This window comes from Microtus ochrogaster, linkage group LG1, assembly GCF_000317375.1.
Source record: "Microtus ochrogaster isolate Prairie Vole_2 linkage group LG1, MicOch1.0, whole genome shotgun sequence".
Lineage (NCBI taxonomy): Eukaryota > Metazoa > Chordata > Mammalia > Rodentia > Cricetidae > Microtus > Microtus ochrogaster.
This window is the reverse complement of record NC_022027.1, coordinates 19,845,153-19,865,026: the sequence shown is the minus strand read 5'-3', so window position 1 is coordinate 19,865,026 and position 19,874 is coordinate 19,845,153. Positions and strand designations below refer to the sequence as shown.

Here is a 19,874-nt window from a genome sequence, read left to right as displayed (position 1 = left end):
AATGCAGAGACTGTGGCTTATCCTTTTGCTTTGGTTTCAATGCTCTGGACTAAGGAAATTAATTAAATATGTGAATATTAAGAAGAACGTCTAGAGCCGGGTGTTGGTGGTGCACGCCTTTAATCCCAGCACTCGGGAGGCAGAGGCAGGCTGATCTCTGTGAGTTCGAGACAAGCCTGGTCTACAGAGCTAGTTCCAGGACAGGCTCCAAATCCACAGAGAAACCCTGTCTCGAAAAACAAACAAACAAAAAAACAAAACAAAACAAAAAAAAGTGCATACTTCCTGACTCAGGACAGACAATAACTTAAATCAAGTTGTGAATCTGACATTCATGAGCAATGGCCACTAAAATAGTGGCTAACCCTTTGTTTGAGTGCACAATGGGCTGCATATCTCCATCACAATAGTTGAGTGGGACCACATAACTATTTCCAGTTAACTAATTGGAAATTAAAGAGGTATTTGCCACCTCTAGGCCATCAAGATTACTACTGGTGCATCTATCCAAATCTGTTCTACATCTAGGATGACAGCAGAAAACTGTTTATTCTATGTTTAAGTACATGCATTATAAGCAAGAAGCAGCCTTTCATAGCCATGGAATGAGATAGAAAGACTTGTTGTATAAGTATAATGAGATACAAAGGACTGTTGAGAGTTTCGTTATCTCTTCATAACATAGGCTGACCTGTACTGTATGTTCATTCCTTCTGGATCCAGTTATGAGTTTCTGACATATTTGGGATAGGCAGCCATACATATAAATGAGGGAAATTCCTATCTTTCTCTAGCTTGAATTATGAAGATGTAGTAGGTATCATCTGCATGAGGTAAAAATATGTCAGGAAATATAATTGTCTGAAGAAAGAACACAAACGAGATACTATGTTTTATTCCAAGCACACAAAACATAAATAAAGGTACAGTACTTTTTGATTAAAGACTTTGTTTTTCTGTGATTTAAAATGAGTCCTTAATAGCCAAGGCTAATAGCATATTCCTGTACTCTTAGTACTGGGGAGGCTGAGGTAGGAGAGCAGAGAATATGAGGCCAGTAGAGCTGCACAGCAGATACCAGAAGAGCTATATAACAAGAGTCTGTCTCAAAAACACAAGAAAAAAAAACAGCCCTGAACTATCAATCAGAATGTGCAGAAATAGACACAAAGTATCTTTAAGTCAAATAACCAATAACCACATGGTATATCCAATATCTTCCAGGATTAACAGCTCTCTAACTAGATTATGCCCTTAACCACTTATGCACTATAAGCGAACTTTGAACAATAATGTTGCCTAGCAATGACAGGTACTTGGTTGAGATAAAAAAAATGACAACATTCTGATGTTAAGGCATTCTCCAAAATATATGGGCAAGGACTGAAGAGATAGTTCAGTTAGCACAACATGGAGAATGAGCATGGGAATTCTGACTCCCAGGATCTATGACAATGACAGGTAGGTAGATATGCCCGCTCTTTTATAATCCCACTGGTCAGGAGATGGACATAAAGAATCCTTGAAGCAAAGTGATTGGACAGGCTAGTTGATTCTGTCTGTTCCACATTCAGTCAACCATGTTGGTACCCTGTTAGTCAACAAAGTGAAGAGTAATCGAGGAAGATACCCAACATCAGCTTAGGATCTCCACATGTGTGTCTACTTGTATACACACTCTTACAGCTGCACTTAGGAAAAAATAAAATAAATAAAATATATACCACTTTCTAAAAATGGTTTGTTTAAAAATGTTCATCTCTTCCCCAAACAGAATCAGGCCTTTGAAGACACTGACTAAAATAAATATGCTACTAATGTCTAAGAAAACATATACTGCATGCAATTACATCATCAAATTCTCATATCACATTTGACTTTCAGAATACTCCCTTTGTGGTTTACATAATGTATGAGCCTTTAAATGTGAATGTCATTAACATTTTAGGATCTACTTTTTCTCAGAAAGCTAATTTAATTATTAAAGTCCTGATTTTTACAAAGAACTTCTTTACTCAAAAATTGAAAACAATTCTCATTTTAAATTATGCACATTATGATGGAACTGTTTTAAAAAGAAGTGTTTTATGACTATTACTTTTGTTAACTTGACACAAGGTAGAGTTACCCAGGAAGAGAAACCTCAAATGCAAAAATGTTTCCATCAGATTGTCTGTAGGCAAGTCTGTAGGGAGTTTTCTTGATTCATGTTTGACATGCAATAGACCACTGTGGGTAGTGTCACCCTTGGGCAATTGGTCCTGGGTTGTATACAAGAGCAGGCTGGACAAGTTATGTAGAGGAAGAAAGCAGCACTCCTTGATGGGCTCTATTTCAGTTACTGCCCAGTTTTTCTTCAGTGATGATGCACTATGATGTGGAAGTATAAGCCAGATAAACTCTTTTCTCCCCAAGTTGTTTTTGGTCACAATGTTTATCACAGTAATAGGAACACTAAGACAGAAAGTAAATGGACCAGGAATGTGTGCAAGTCATATTGGCTAGGGTGTATGACATACTGAGGAAATTCTGGTGGTCTATTTTCTACATAGTTTTGTATTTAGTTTGCAAATTGGTGATCATTTTCTGTGTCAAAATGTGCACTCTGAGTTTAATATTTGTTTACCAGTATAATCCCTATGGATTTCAATTCAATGATTGATAATGAGAGTTAAGCTTTATTTTTTTTTCCTTTTCCTGATTCAACTATTCTGTTTAAATGATCAAGTCATAAACTTTTGGGGTCTTGCTTAATTGGCAATGTTCTTAGTTTCATTTACACTTATCAAGGACTTCATAATCTAATCTACCACATGTCTGTTCGTGACAGCTGAGGATTCCTCATGATCTGTCAACATTAGAACAACCAGCAGCTCATTCCTCTACTTCAAGCATTATTTTTCAAAAATATAAAAAAACACTCTTCAAGGTTAAGTTCACATATAAGTCAGGTACTATTCCCTGAGACTGTGCTCCCAAAGACACTGCATGCTAAGCATTAACATAAACGTTTATTTTTTCAAAAGTGAAATTATGCACACTGCCAATCTGTCTTAATCATCAGCATGATCTACCCATTCAAATCCCATTCTTTGTGTGTTTTTTCTTTCCAGTAGGCTTCCCAATATCTAACTTAACAAAGAAGAAATGTTTCCATAATGCTGTACTTCATGGAAAAAAGAATGGTGGTGACTCTAATCAATTTTTATTCAGAAGTCTCTTGTGTCTAACCTGACTATTTATCTACCCATCCCCAAGGCAATGAATACCGCATACCAAGGAGTATACAAATGAGGTAACATTTGTGAAGATTCTTTTGGGTAAAGAAAGAAATAAGTACACTTTACCAAACTACAAAATGAAGCAATTAATATTAATGCATGTTTATTAGTGAAGCAAATAGAGAAAGTAGAAAAATTCTATATAGAAGAAAAATCATCTTTACCTATTTTTCTCTTCATCTTAACTTTCTTTTTCTATATTACCAGTGAGTGTAGCTTTTGAAGCAACAGAAAATTTACATTTTATGTTAAAATGTGAACAAACCAAGAAATTGTTGTTGCTGTTTCTTGAGTCCAAAGCTCGTCTCATACCAATGACCATGCATTCAGAGGAAAACCTCAGCTTACTTAGGGTTAAAAGTTTCCTTATCGCAGTGACACTAACATGGAAATCTCCTGTTGAGTCGACGTGGACAGAAAGGTAATCCCTAGACACTAGATTGATTTTGCTCAGACAATCTGCCAAGGAGTTGGATGAGAGATGCACAGCCCAGGGTACATTGTCTCAAGCCCAACAGTCACCTATTACTACATGTTTGTCAATTTTCCTTAATTCCTTTAATACCATATAAAGACATTCAGAAGAGTGTTCCTTTATAAAATGTTCTGTTTATAGTCACTTCAATATTTTATTTCTGTGAGTGGAAAGACATACTACTAAAGAGTGTTCAAATGGGGGGGTTTCTCCTTGATTTTTCCAAACAGGCTTTGCAACTCATAGGAACTTACTGCTCTTGAATGCAATAGTATATGATATATTTGAATACTTTACAAAACAATAGTTTCAGGTTGAACCAATGGAAAAAATTTTATTTACTCCATAGCTGACTGAGCCAATGATTCATGAAGATTATGTCATTATTCTGATATATGGGACTTTCCTGTATGGGTCAGACAATACTAGCACCTAAGGTAAAACAGCATGTGTTATGTTTCTATCTAAACATTACCATTTCTTTCTGAAGTTGATTCTCTAAATGATTTTATATTTAATACATATAACACAGAATGATAAGTAACAAATTGGGAATGGGTAATCTGAGGATCTTTCCTCAATAAAGCAAACTGGTTAGATGATAATAAATATTGAATTTTAAATATAATATTTTGGCTTTCATAAGACAAGGGACTCTAAAAAATATTCCCCAAATTTTCTACAATAAAAATATGTGTAAGGTCAGAGTTAGAGCAGAAGAGACAATCAGAGTGGAAAAAAGGGATTTCCTTATGGACAAACACCCTTCCAATAACCAAGACATAGGAGGTAGAAGCAGTAAGCAATATTTGAATAAGCAGAATATAAGTTCTCCATCCTTGGGATCACAGGCACACTGGGAAGATGAACTTGAAGGCTTAGCATATTGAAACTTTTGAAAATAGTTCCTTTGAAGTAGGAGTTAGATCTCAACAGAGACAGAAATAAATGCCATCTGAGGAAATTGGCTCCATTTCATGCCAGCAGAAATACTATGGTACACATCCAGGCATTCAAGTTTCCAAATAAAGATATAGAGCCATGACTGACAGTTTACAAAAGAAATGGCCCCAGATAGGAATTCTAAAGACTAAGGTGTAAGCAGCAAGGAACTATTAAGAATCTAGGAAATTTTAATAGGTGACAAACAGAAATAAGAGAATTTAGAAGAAGATAATATAAACGATAATTCAAATATCATCTTAAGAGTATATTTTGCAGGTCAGAATATTTTTAACCATAGGGTGTTTTGAACTGGAATGGGAAAAATTATATGTCACATTGCCATATCTATCTATCTATCTATCTATCTATCTATCTATCTATCTATCTATCTATCTATCTATCTATCTACCTACCTACCTACCTATCTATATATCTTCAGCTGCTGAAGTTGAGTAACAAAATTGATGTCTATTTCTATGTTCTCTATCATTTGTCTTACAGTAAAGAATGTTTATTTTCTCTTCTCGTCACAAACCAACATAGTGTTGCCCAAGCTTCTGAAGCTGTAAGCATAATAGGAACAAGAATATAAATCTTAACCCAAACAAATGATGGCAAGTCGATGGAAAGGAAGCATGTGGGTTCAGTTCATGACTGCACCATTCACTAGTTAGCAGACTTGCAATGGTTCTTCATGTCACTACACCTAAGTCTCACATTGATGCAATAATGCAGGCAACAATATACAAAACAAATATGCTGCAGTAAGACTCTTGGGTAGTAGTAGCTATTACTCTTGTTTTTCAAGACATGTCCTTTCGTGTTTAATGGGAGTATCCACTTTTGCTTTCTCTGTTAGCAAAGAAAATTAATGTTAAATTAAAAAAATATAAATTAAGATCAGGTTTAAGGTCCTACAATATATTCTATTTGTTAGACTTTCATTTTTTGTTTATGTTGACTGATGAGTTAATATATATAATATTTGAATAAAGTCAAATATATATATATATATTCATAAAGATGTTGTTTGATTATATAACTTGGGAAAAGGAATACACTTGTAAATAGATATAAATTCAATTTTAATTAATAAATAAATTAATTAATTTTGAGACAGGATTTCTCTGTTTAGCTCTGGCTGTCCTGGAACTTGCTCTGTATACCAGGCTGGCTTTGAATTCACAGAGATACTCTTTCATCTGACATAAACCCTGGGATTAAAAGCATGCATCACCACCACCCAGAAATTTTAATTTATTTTTAAAAGATCAAATTTATCTTATTTGATCATTGAATGAAAAAATTATAAGTGCTATGTTGCATTCTCATAATTAACCATATCATAAATTCTTAAAAGGTTTAATCTTGTATCTATATTATTAAAAAGCACCATTTTTTCACAACCTGCATGAGATTGAACAAGGCCCCACTGAATGTGGATGTCAGTTGTGTGGCTCATGCAGTTTGTGGGGCCACTAGGAGTGGAATTAGGATTTATCCCTAGTGCATGCACTGGCTCTTTGGAGCCCATTCCCTATGGAGGGATATCTTGTTTAGCCTAGAGTCAGGCAAGGGGCTTGGTCCTGCCTCAAGTGATATGACAGATTTTGTTGATTCCCCAAGGGAAGGCTCACCCTCTCTAGAGTGGATGGGGGTGGGTAGAAGGTAGGGGGAGTGAGAGGACTGGAGGGAGAGTGAACTGGGATTGGTATGTAAAATAAGATTGTTTTAAAACTAAAAAAAATTTAAATGAAGAAAAGCATAATATTTTCTTTCGCATGACACAGTTTTGAGTCCATGAGAACTGAAATTCTTTCCTATTGCGGGTCAACGATGAGAACATTCTTCACACTATTTTCCTCAGATATGTAAATATAAGCCATCTGATTATAGTTAATCATGGAAGGTTCTTTGTCTCCCGTAAAAATCGTTAGCAATAGGAGATCTCTGCCTCACCTGTTGAAGTATGAAGGTGTTGGCACGCTTCTGTGCATTGCGGCACTCTCTGGTCTCCTGTGATCTTGTCCGGACTCAAGATTCTTTTTTTCAGGGAGAGGGGAAGACGGCAGGAACACTGTGACTGGTCTCTGAAAAGGATGTGTGGATGGATGCTGGATGTGAATAAGAGGACTTGTGGACTGTACTGAATAGGAAGAATCTTGATGTGCTTTTACATACGACACCAGAGAAGGATCGACTGGCTGAATCTAACCAAAAAGGAAGGAAAAAGATGCCCGTGGATATACCCTCAAACACAGATATGCACATATACATTCAGAAGATGCAAGTATTAGTATGTTCCTAAAACAATTTTCTGTAAATTTAAGGGAATACATTGTTATGTGTTTCTCTGTACATTCTTACCTAGAAATAAAACTCTTTATGTAAAAGTACACAATTGAGTAAAATCTCTTAAAATGTTGTTTCCTATTCACACATGCATGCACACGCACACACACAAACATACACACACAAACTCATGCATGGACTCATACATACACTCACACACATGTATACACACTCACAAACACAAAACTCATGGGTTTAATTATGCGTATATATGTTTGTGTATGTATGTGTTTTAGAAACACACTTAACTATAAACATCATGATCAAGAAAATAAAAATGACATTTCATGTCATTTTTTAATTATCACTATTCTTAGATCATGTGAACAACAAAAGTTGAAGAAAAGCTACCATAGTTCAAAGTTTGCAGAAAATATTTTCAAAGGAAATATTGCAATCAGGATTTCTTCCCAATCTTTCTCCTTATTTTTTTGTGATAGGAACTAGGAGAAATAGAAAAGAGAGAATGGGGAAAACAAAGCTGGAATGAGAAGGAATATCATTGGAGAATATAAATCTTCTGGGATGTATATTGATATAGCATTACATGTTATGAATATAGTGTTTGTGTACATTAAATCATTGTTTCAAAAAATCTGATTTTTCTTTAGTAGATAGAACCCAAAAATCTAGGTAATAACCATTTAAACAGACTAGTACCTTCTTTTTTAATTTCTTTTTTAAAATTTATTAGATTTTTTTTAAAAAAAAATACCAATCCAAGTTCCCATTCCCTCCCCTCCTCTCATTCCTTCCACATCCCTCTCACCCCACCCCATCTAATCCTCAGAGAAAGTAAGGCACATTGCTTTGTGGAAGGTCCAAGACCCTCCCTACTACATCTAGGCTGAGCAAGGTACACTTCCAAAGAGAACAGGATCCCAAAAAGCCAGTACATGCAGTAGGAATAAATCCTGGTGCCACTGCCAGTGGCCCCTGAGTCTGCCCCTGTCATGCAAACTGTCAACCACATTCAGAGACACTAGTTTGGTCCTATGCTTGTTCCTTCCCAATCCAGCTGGAGTTGGTCAGCTCCTATTAGCTCAGGTAAACTGTTTCAGTGGGTGAAACCATCATGGTCAGCCAGTAGCTTCTTATCTTTCTCTATTAATTCATTTGGAAATCTGGATTTATAGAAGTGCCCCCAAATTTGTCAGTAGTTGTTCTATAGGTATTCATCAAATGTTTGCCAACAAATATTAACTAGTAATACATAAAACTATTTCGAAAAGCCTTGCAAAGAGAAGCAGAGATGTGCTGTCAGATGTGGTAAAAATGTTGACTGTGTCATTCAACTCATAGATGAGCCCAAGTATAAGAGAAGATGAGCTTTATGGCTACAGGAGAAACCTGCATCCTCTGCATCTTTAGGACCATGCTTGACCCACTAGACAGGATATAATTAATTTCCCTTTTTACTTTTTACCTTTAGCTGTACAAGCACTGGTGAGCTGAAAACTCCTGCAGGATAACTGAAGGATACTCGGGCATCCACAGTTGACTTCAGAGTGAGCCCTTTTTTCGTTACCGTGAAAGACTGTTTCTTTAAACATGACACCACTGAAAACATACCCAACTTGTAAATGTTCACGACAGCACAAGCTCCCTATATGGAGTAAAAAAAAACACTTTCCTCAAGCAAGCAGTTAGCATTATTTTTGGGAAATACATATATAACACATATTCTGTTGGCTGTCAAAACAAACAAAATATGTGTATGGTACCCATAAAATCCCCCATGGTGAGAAGGAATCTCATTCACTGAGTGTGGATGGCCCTCTCCTGAGGCAAAAGATAAGTAGATGTTAAGACTTTCTTAAGCTTGGTCTTTTCAACAGAGAAATGAGAAAGAAATGAATTTGTTTTGTAACAAGTTAAATCTTCATATAATAGGTAGCCATTACAACTTCACAAGTTTTAGTTACTTCTGGAGTCTTAGTCATTTTGGCTAGAATGATTTTCTTTTCTTTTCTTTTCTTTTCTTTTTTTTTTTTTGGACAGAATAAATTTTATTTGTAGGTCTTGTCTAGAACTTCCTATGGTATTTTACAGAATTCTAAGGAAAAGATTTTAACACTTGAGCATTTTACTCTAACATTGCGCAAATGTGTTGTTGGAAAAATTCTTCCTTCTGATAGATCACAGCATCTTCAGATGCCATAATAAATTTATTGTCTCTCTTTCTGCAGTTGAAACAGACAACTGTAGAGTATCACACTGTGATGTGGGAGTGTCATATATCAATTTGTTGATTTCATTGGTTAAGTAATAAACAAACTGCTTGGGCTCATAGCTTAGAACATAGGTGGGTGGAGTAAACAGAACAGAATGCTGGGAGGAAGAGGAAGTGAGGTAAGACACCTCAGTCAGAGACTCGACAGCTCTCCTCTCGGGGGCAGACTCCTCAGAGAGACGCCATGCTCCCATCTCCAGGGTGGACATGAGAGCTCTGCTCTCTGAGACACACGCAATGAAGCTCCTACCCAGGATGGACATAGGCTAGAATCTCCCTGGTAAGCCACCTCGTGGGCTACACTAGAAATGGGCTAGTTCAGGTGCGAGAGTTAGCTGAGAAGAGGCTAGATAGAAATGGGCCAAGCGGTGTTTAAAAGAATACAGTTTCCGTGTAATTATTTCGAGGCATAAGCTAGCCAAGCGGCTGGGGTGCTGGGGATGCAGCCCTGCCGCTCCTATTACAACAACACTGCTCCTTTCTTGTGTATCTATAGTCAAATAAATAATCGTATATCTACCCATTCACTCATGAGTTTTTATCATGCAAAATGGAACTGAGTCCATTAAAGAAATGAAATGATCTATGTATATAATGATCTGTGTATATAATGACCAATGCTTTAAACAAGGAGGCAAACTAAGAAGCAATTTTCTCTCTTCATGCTTCTCACAATACCAGTCTCCACCCAGCATGAGTGGATAAGAGCGCATGCACACACACAAACATTTCAGGGTTCTTCACAATGGAAAATAATCTATCATTTGAAAGCTGACTAAGGGAAACATTTCCCAATCTCACGGTTGGGAAAATTCTGAGCACAATGATCTGTCTTCAGTGGCCAGAGGGAAAGTAATGAGAAAAAAAGGTCTCCTGGGAACAAGTGGTGGTTGCTGAGCACTGAGGCAACATTTGGCAGATACTGGGGAAACTAAAAGGGCTTTTGGGAATTAGAGCGTTTAAATGTCATAGGACCCACATAAAACTTTGGAAGGAATCCAGAATTCAAATGTTCCCGAGCTAAAATTAGCAGTAACTCTCATTAGATTACTATGTAAAGAAAAGTACAGTTTTTGGTAGACAATGATCCTCTTAATTTTTCTTGTGTCTTGATTATTCATTTACAAAACATCGTTTGAGCCCATCTGGGAAAGGCTCTTGTACTGTGAGCCGTTTCTAAAGTACTTGTTATAAAGGACACATAGACTCGCCAAGATTAAGAAGCCTACTCTAGAGCAATGCTAATCAGACCCCCATATTCATAGGCAGCTAGTCTAAATCTAATAAGATGAATACGAATAATGAGAACAGATGTGGCTTTCTTATCTAACTATATAACCTAGATTTGATTTGTAAACAAACCATAAGGACAGAATATATTATTTGCATAGAAAAAGATTAACACCATAATTAGTTAAAAATAAATTCAGTAGCCTACAGAAAACCCTTAACTTGAGTCCTCATAAACTCTCTAATACTAAATGTAGCAATTCTGGATTCTGTCTCAGCAACATTTTAATTTTTGACATAGATATCCTTAATAATATTACAATAAAATCCATTTCAAATGGTGAAAACGTATTAACAACTCACAGCTGTTTGTTTATTTAATTTTTGCCATATTACCAGGCAGGAATTACTATAATATTTTCAAATAGAAAAATTGGGTCACAGAGAGGTGTCTTGATCCAGCTAAGTTCCACTGCAGCCAAATGTGGAAACCAGATTTCTTCCTTTACTGCCCACAAATAACTACCAAATATAGATTCTTCAATGTTTAGACTAATCCCATTTATAAATTTAATAAATTAATCAAACCATGCACATACACAGTGTTTCCATTTTATATATGTTCTTCCAGTCTGTGAATAATAAAAACCAAAACTATAACATCTTAAGATTCTAATGCTTCAGTATAGGCAGTTGTCAAACATGTTACATATGTTTATGAAGTTGGTATAAACCATGAAGTTAATTTATTAAACTATGATGTTGGTTGCTTTTTAGGAGACAAAATTAATATTGAGTGAGTGCTAGGCACATTGTCTATTACTATAATTTCTACTGTTTGGACTTCATTGATGGTATTTAGGAAACAAATCATGAATGTTCTAACACAAATGTGTCCACACTTATACATTGGAAGAATCATTATTACACTACAACAGAATATTTTGAATTATAAGAAGAAAAGAAAAACAACAAGTGCAGTTGTCGTTCAGGCCCTACTGACCTTACAACCACCCCTCATTCTTTCCAGTGAATTTGGAATTAGGTAGCTTGACTGAAAGGTTGTGTCAGACATTTTCACCATTATGTCTCTGTAATTTCCCTTGTAGTTTGCCTTGAATGGAATTGCAATGCATATTGGGAATGGAATTTTCTTTTCCTTATCGGAGCATTCAACAATGACGACATTGCTGACCAACTCTTCGTTATCACTCACTATAAAGGAACTCATGCCGTTCACTATGTGGCAGTCAACCTGCTGCAGGACATGCAATGGGGCTGTGATGTAACAAGACACTTGAGGGTCAGCTCCATCACTCATCACGTCAAGATACCTGCAGAGAAAAAAAAGTGAGCTTCATTTTTAACTATTGTATTCATGCACTTTATACGCAACTGTACAAGGTCACAATGTTTGAGGCACATTGCTTGATGTGAACTTTAGCCCTCCCATTTTTTTATCTTTGCACTCAAATACCACAATTTCCTCTAATATGGCATGAAAATGATAATCTACTTCACAGGAAAGCTTTGTGTTAAATGTGTTATTCTACAGTAATTACAGAGAACTATACCCTTACATTGTAAGGAAGCTATCTATACTGTATTGACTATATTGGCTAAGAAGATAAGCCATAATTGCTATTGAATAATTTTATTATCAGAGTTATTGCTTTATTCCTCACTATTATTTATTCTATAATAAAGTGAAAAATAAATGTTTTTAAAGAAATGAATGGAACTGTGGAGAGCGATGCCTTTATGGGTAAGTCCTCTAATATTGCAAGAATGGATTCTTTTTCTGATGATTTGAAAGTGAAAAACAGATAAGAGAGAAGTTCCAGCAGTCATCCAGTTTTACTGAAAGCAAAAGTACACATACACGTGCATGCATCCGAACCCCAGAGCGGGGGGGCGGGGGGGGAGGCAGTCAGAGAGAGAAAGACAAAAGGAGAGACAAAGAGATAAAGACACAGAGAGAGAGGATTAAAAACAGTGCAAAACGTATTCAGACTATATGATTAGGGGTGGGGTGGATTCGCTTTCTTCCTAAGAACTGGCTAGTTTGGCTTATTGACGGACCCTGAATAACCCAGACAAAAAAGAAAAGCTACCTGCTCCCTTTCACAGGTTCACCTTTGACTCCCCACCTCTCCTGGGAGATTTGAAAATTCTGAACAGTTCATTTTGTAGGGGAAAAGGTCAGCAAGTCCTTGACTTGGAGAGGAAGAGGAATGAGGAAGTTGCCTATCTTAAATGCTTACTTCTAGAGTACACTTATGTATCTAAAATCTCTTATTTATTTGTCTGTCTTCCTGCCTGCCAGGGATCTGTATGACTCCTACTGCCTCAAGAAGAAGTAATGAAGATGAAGTACAGAAATTTTCCAGGTACACTAGATAAAATAGTGATATTTATTTAATTTTTTGTACATTAGTCCTATTAAATAGGAATAGATTATTTCTAATCCTCAGATTATCATTTGAAAAGTTTATTGTAACTATTTTATTTTCCTCAACATCATCTTTGCAAAGATTTTTAGAGTCTTATTAATTTGAATTCAAATTTGAGAGCAGGCATCTCCTATTTGTTTGCCTATAAATATCACAACCGCTCAGAATAGTCGGTAGTTTAATGCTTTCTGTTGGTAAGATTTGAACTACAAAGTTTTATCTTAATTTGTATAGCTTCCATGTCAAGTACTACTGATGGAGGAAGGTCATTGGTTAATTAAATAAAGAAGCTGCTTGCCCTGATAGGTTAAAACATAGGTGGGAGGAGTAAACAGAACAGAATGCTGGGAGGAAGAGGAAGTGAGCTCAGACTCGACAGCTCTCCTCTCGGGGGCAGATGCCTCAGAGAGACACGATTCTCCACTCTTGCGGGCAGAGGCAAGAGCTCTGCTCTCTGAGGCACAGGCGATGAAGCTCCGACCCAGGATGGACGTAGCCTAGAATCTCCCTGGTAAGCCACCTTGTGGGCTACAGCAGATTATTAGAGATGGGCTAGTCAAGGTACGAGAGTTAGCCTAAAAGAGGCTAGATAGAAATGGGCCAAGCAGTGCTTAAAAGAATACAGTGTCCGTGTAATTATTTCGGGTAAAGCTAGCCTTGCGGGCAGCGGGGTGCTGGGGACACAGCCCCGCCGCTCATATTACTACATACTACTATCTTAACTACTTTACAGATAGAAAAACTGAGGCTGAAATTTTTAACTTACTACAAATCTCATAGATGTTCAGTTTTAGGACTAATAGTCGACTCCATGCATTTTTAGTGTGGAAGTAAAAGCTCTCAAATATTGTCATGTCTTTTTCAAATCTTTCCTAAGTACTGACTACTCTATCCATTGTAACTTGACACTAATATCTACTCTACAATCTTGGGAAGTTTGAATGAGATATATTATTTTAAACCTCTTTAATACTAATGGATATTCAATAATGATTTGATTTCTTTGTTAATATCATCAACTTGGAGTTCTCTTCTTGATGATATTTATTTCACATTAGAAAAATAATGAGAACAAAGGCAAAGTTGAAGATAAATGCCAGGATCTATGTCATCACAGCATTATTTTTTTCAGTTATACACTAATAAAGTTTTAGCTGCTTTTTGTTTACTGCTAGTACAACTTGAAGTTTACTATTAAATACAACTTACATTCTCATAAAGAAATGTAATACAACATTTAACTCATAGAGGTTGTTTATTGATGTAAGCAATTCTGAACTTAGAAAAAGATCTCCAGCATGCTGATCTGCTTAACGTTTTTGTTAGAGATAATGATAATTGAGAAAAAGCATTATTCAGCAGAAGATTCAGTGAACCAGCTTCATATAAGTTCAGAAATGCTCTCTTTATCACGGAAACAATCTCAGTGTAGCCAGCCTCTATGAGGTGTGGTTCCCGAATAACAGATAAAAATGTAAAGGAGATATGTAAGTAAATACATTCTCCATAGTCCTAAACAAATGTGACTAGTTTTGTTATTAAATAGATTACACTGGTTTACTTTTCCCCTTTGTTTACACATTAGTACAGCTACCTCCAAAGGATGGGGCTTATCGAAAACTAAAGGTTGGAAAAACACAAAAGTTCCCAAGCAAGGTTTTGTTTATCACATATACTTTTATGTGGTGTGTGATGGCTTAGTAGCCTGGGAACTGCGATGAAGAGTCATCTTCGCAAATATGCAAGCTAAGCACATTTGGTTCAATGCCACAAAGGAAGTCGCTAACCAGGGAACACCTAAAGGAGGTGTTAGAGGGAGTGGTGCAGGCACTGACTCACTAGCTGGTGTTTTGAGTCATTTCTCAATGGGAGGAAACGAAACATCAATGTTTTTCTCAAATGAAATGGGCAACCACATATTGACAATTTTAGAAGTTGTTTGTCAGGGGCAATAATTCTTCCAAACCACGCAGGTCTGTATGCATTGAGAGATTCATCTATAGAACTCATTAAATTCTCTTTGCTGTGGATACACTACTTTCTTTTCTTTCCCTTTTTTATAACGTCCCATGGCCAGTGTAAGCTAAGTACTTGCTGAAGAACATACAGACGGTGATGTTTTCCTGGGAACGGTGCTGTGCATCTATATAGTGGATCAGCCACGTGTTATGGATCCAGGGGAGAACAGAAACGAAGGGGGATAGGACTGTGTAAGTAGCTCGGCATTGTGTCAAATAATACGCTAACATTAAGCTTAGTGTGAAGTATGGCTGAGTGACTCGATGCTAGGCCCCTCTGTGATTGTCTCATTTGCTATCAAATGCTCCATGGAAGGAGAAAGTACTCTTATAAGTGAGAAACTGAGATCAAAGAACAAACACACAGATAAAAAGAAAGAAACGGAAAACACAAGCTGCCCAGTGACGAAAAGCTGACTCATAAGGAGATAGCAAATAAAAATGAATTTTTTTTCCTGCTCCCTAAATATCTTCCCACTATAACACATTGCTAAGGAAGATGTTGTATTTATATGGGAAAACATAATTAGAAAATATCAATTTATACAAATCAAGAATTATTGTTACCTTACAGTTGGGAGGGGGAAGATAGTTCATAAAATACATCAGTCTTGTTCCCCTTTTTATTCCATGGGCTTTTAAAGAGTTTAGGAAGAAAAAACAAAAGACTCCTGAAAATTTTCTGAGCTAAATAGGTATGAGCATCACATTTGCCTTTAAGAATCCTGAAAACCCTACCCACAAATCCCCTGGAGCTCTGAAGACAGAGTTTAAAGACTGACGACAATTATATTGAAGATATCCATATTATGTATTTTGTAGTTATGACATATGTATTTATTGGTTACATAATCATGTTAGCAAATTGTCTTTTAATTTTTTAACATTCTGAAATTCTCTTTTTTCTATTAAAATTGAACTTTGTTTAGAAAAGTGTTCATGTTCTGAACAATTGTTTTGAACTACTATCATAACTAATTTTCTTCACCAGAACACCAGTTGATTTGAATGTTTCCTGAAACTATGAAGAACAGAGTAATATTAGCAATAGCAGCTACGTACATCTCTGTGGGGTGGTTTTAACCTGACTCACTAGTTTACAGCAACTTTTAGAGAAATGACCCAAAATTATGAAACTTCATTGCGTATTCCCTCATATCTAATATGTTGAGATTTTATCCCACAGGGAACTGTGTTAGGACACAGGGCCTTTGAGGGACCTAATTAGGTCATAGCACAGTCCTCACGGATGGGATTAGTGTCATTAATAAAGAAAGGGCCTTGAAGCTGGTTAGTCCCTTCAAGCTGATTCACACCATTTGAGAACACAATAAGAAGGCACTGTCTGGGAGTCAGTGAGCTGTCAGTTGATACTGAATCTCCGGTGCCTTGTTTGTCTCCCTACCTCTAGAACTGCAAGAAATTAGCTTCTTTCACTCAAAACAAACCAGTCTGTGGTAGTTTGTCATAGCAGCAGGATGAAGGCATTTAGGAACAACAGAAATAAAAGTAGCAATAGGCATATATAAGCATTTCTCATGGGGCCTTTACTTACTCCTTTTCCATTATGTTATTCTTTTGTTTTAGACTCTCTGACTCATTATGAAGACTCTTCCCGTTCTTACTGGAGACATCGCATGCTGTTGGGGATGTGGTAATCTCTTCCCCTTGGCTTTCGGAGATCTCTCGAGTGTCTCTTGCTGTTGTCTGGATTACATCATGAATGTCTCCCTTGTTGCCATTTATGTTCTCAGCAGTCATGTGTTCTATTTGTTTTTCATCTTCATTTTCTGCATTATCTGGGAACACAGTGCTCTGTGATTCTTCTTGCCCTATCACATTTCCACTCAATGATGCATTGTTTTCGTTTCCCCCTAATTCAGAATATATCTGAGTTTTATTTTCTTTTAACTGGACCTGGTTTGTGTAATGACTTTCCCCTGCATTTGCAGGAGAAACAGTGGCTGTTTCCATGACATTTAGTTCCCTTCTTGGAGCAATGTCTGTTGCTTTGGTGTCTTGAATGGCCGATATTGTCTGCTGTGGAGTACGGTCCTCATGCATGCTGCATAAATTACACATCTCTTTTTCTTCTCTCCGTAGAAGCATGGCAGTGTTCCCCAAATGTTCATTCATTTTCATGAGGCAGTCTATGAAAGCAATAATTTCTGCACATGTACACACAAAGAAAAAGTAAAAACTAAGTCAAATTACGCTTCTGCCCAGACGAAGGAAATATTTGCACACTTTGCCAGCTTTTAACACTTATGTAACTAGAAGGAAAGCAATCTGTGCTTTAAACATAGTAGCCAAAATGTGAAACTGACCCTTTTCACCCACGAGTATGCCTTAAACTTTATTTTTTTAAAAAAAAACAAAAACAAAACATGAGCATACTCCCAAATAGGATGAAAACAACAACTCCTCAATGATTTGGTATATTTGACAGCTGATTGTTTGCCTTGGAAATACTATACAATATCAATTGTCCATTTCAAATATCAAACATAAATTTATCTGAACACCCCAAGACAGGTTAACAGCAGCAAAGCAACAGCTGTGTTATTTATGATGACACAGATGCTGTATTTTAGTGAGAAATTCAATCCTCCCCCTACTGAACATGTGATTATTAAAATATGTCAAATTGTTCGTTCAAATAGTAACTTTGACCATATTATTCTCTGACTGGATCCTGCAGTGGCTAATCAATGACACCCAAACTAAGACAAACTGCTTTGCTCAAAGCCGGAGCATCATCAATAGCTGAGTCACTCCACTTGTCACTCCATCTCGAGTTCATCCCAAGCTCTCATCTTTGCAGCTTGCTTCTCAAGCTTCTTTCTGGCTGGACCTTTCCATCCTCTCGTGTCTGAGCTGGGAGTCTGTAACTGATGTCCACACATCTCACTGTCGCCAAGTCACCTTGCACTAGTCTGGGCTTGCCTCTGCACTGCAGTCCTGACAACTTTGTCTTTGTCTTGCATCTGAGATCCCATGTTTATTTTGAACTCATCCCTTTTGGTAGCTGACTCCTTGCCTTGACTTGTCTAGGACTGTGTTCAATCAATCCCTCTAGAGACTGACTGGTCCTGAGCTCCTGCTGCTGATCCTGGGTTCACACAGGTTTGGGACAGATTCTCTGAGGTTCACTGTTTGTCCTTTGTTTTGTCTGCCTGGGATTCCTGTCTGATGAGGACTGTCTGCTCACTGTGACACTAGATGTCTGAGAGCTGGATTTCATAATTGCTGTTACGATCATATTCTTCTGATGCTACTTTCTCCATACTTACTTTTTAGCACACACACACACCTGGTCATATTCCCAGGGATTTAAATCCAGCCTTCAGTGTGTAGGCATCCAGTTTCTTCTAGCTCATCCAGTCTTTCCAGTGTTTTTGTAATTAATAGGACTAGGCTCAAATGACTCTGGGGTTAGAACATGCTATTCCAATTTAGAAAAACTGCCTCTTCTGCTTTAATTAGTCCTGAACTTTTCTACCTCTAAGACTTGCGTCTTGCAAATAACAGACAAAGCTCCTGAATTTCCAGTTGCATGACTCCAGTTCGTCATTGAGGTGTCAGTTTAAATAGCACTATTTCCCAGCCGAGTCTAAATTCCCTTCCTCAAAGTGTGATCCAGCTACCGGAGAAAGCTGAAAACACTTCATCTGCGTCCAAGCAGGAGGAGCATCTGAATCCTGTGAAATATTGCCTTCCCCTACTTTCTCTATATTAGCAGCGGTCTCTTCTCGGCAGATTCTACTTTCATTGTGTCTCTATACATAGCTCCTCTTAAATACTGACCAGATGAGCATTTCAAAAGAGAGTGTAAACCCAAGCAAACAAAATAAACTACTTGCCTTGTCTCCAGATATGTTGATTATCCTTGTCAAGTAATATGTACAGCTGCTGGCAGGTGGACTGAAGGGTCCCCGCTGTGTGTTCCAACAGTTGAAGAAGAGCTTCATTGAGCCCTTGGCCCAAAAAGATCACTGTGGCTACCCAAGTGGCTCCACCAGCCACCTCACAGAGATTATCACCCCGGAGCGCCTGCTTTAACATTTGGTTTTGTCTCCAAATCTGCTTCAATATTTGCCCTAATTTACCTAAGCCCATGTCTTCTGTATCCATTTCTAAGCTCCAAAAATAATATATTTGTCTCCTGCCAAGAAAACCTAAAGGTTTCGCACATTCAAACTTGGCAACGGTTATTTCTCCTAAAATCTCGGAGATAATCCAAGTCAGCTAGCCAAACATTCTTCTGCAACCTAAGAATTTATTCGGCTTGTTGTTGACGAATGAGAAGTTTCTAGGTGACCAGAAGAGGGGTGTTCCTGAGCCCAAGTGCTATTGTATACACAATAGATTAATCACCGGGACAGAGTTAGCTCGCATAATCATGTGTCCATGTAAAATTTACAAATTAAATATGCTATAGAAACCCCACATGCTCTTTCATTTTTGCAGTAGCAAAATGTATATCCCAGGTTGAAGATCAACTTTACAATGAAAGTAAACTATTATTTTTTTCTTTTCTATTTTATTATAATACTGATAATAAAATTTATGTGTATGTTTTTATAAATACTTTTTAATTAAAATGTTTGCTTTAAATTGATTTTGATATATAGAAATAAGATCTAGATACATAAGATTAGCTTTAAAATTATAATTTATTGGAACTGAATGTAGCTACACGTGGGGTCTTTTTAACTTGCAGACATGTGCAAATATTTAAAATTAAAATAAAGAGTCAAAAGAGGTCCAGCATAGTGACTTATGATTCTAATCACAGTATTTTGGAGTTAGGGGCAGGATGATTGCTTCAAGTTCAAGACCAGTCAGAGTTCCATAGTGAGACATAGTCACAAATAATCAGAGTGA

The 19,874-nt window shown here is 36.9% G+C and overlaps 1 protein-coding gene across 1 annotated transcript in view; it reads right to left on the bottom strand.

The window, feature by feature from the left end:
- The window catches only part of Dthd1 (death domain containing 1), a 51,336-nt gene extending 32,361 nt beyond the window's left edge, over window positions 1–18,975 (bottom strand). The window contains exons 1-5 of the mRNA XM_026785243.1: window positions 18,851–18,975; window positions 16,543–17,155; window positions 11,520–11,850; window positions 8,480–8,659; window positions 6,661–6,911 (exon numbers count right to left, since the gene is read on the bottom strand). Of these exons, the coding sequence (XP_026641044.1) occupies window positions 6,661–6,911; window positions 8,480–8,659; window positions 11,520–11,850; window positions 16,543–17,129 (1,349 nt within the window). The 5' untranslated portion in view covers window positions 17,130–17,155; window positions 18,851–18,975. The remainder of the gene's footprint in view (window positions 1–6,660; window positions 6,912–8,479; window positions 8,660–11,519; window positions 11,851–16,542; window positions 17,156–18,850) is intronic.
- Between the last annotated feature and the right edge of the window lie 899 nt (window positions 18,976–19,874).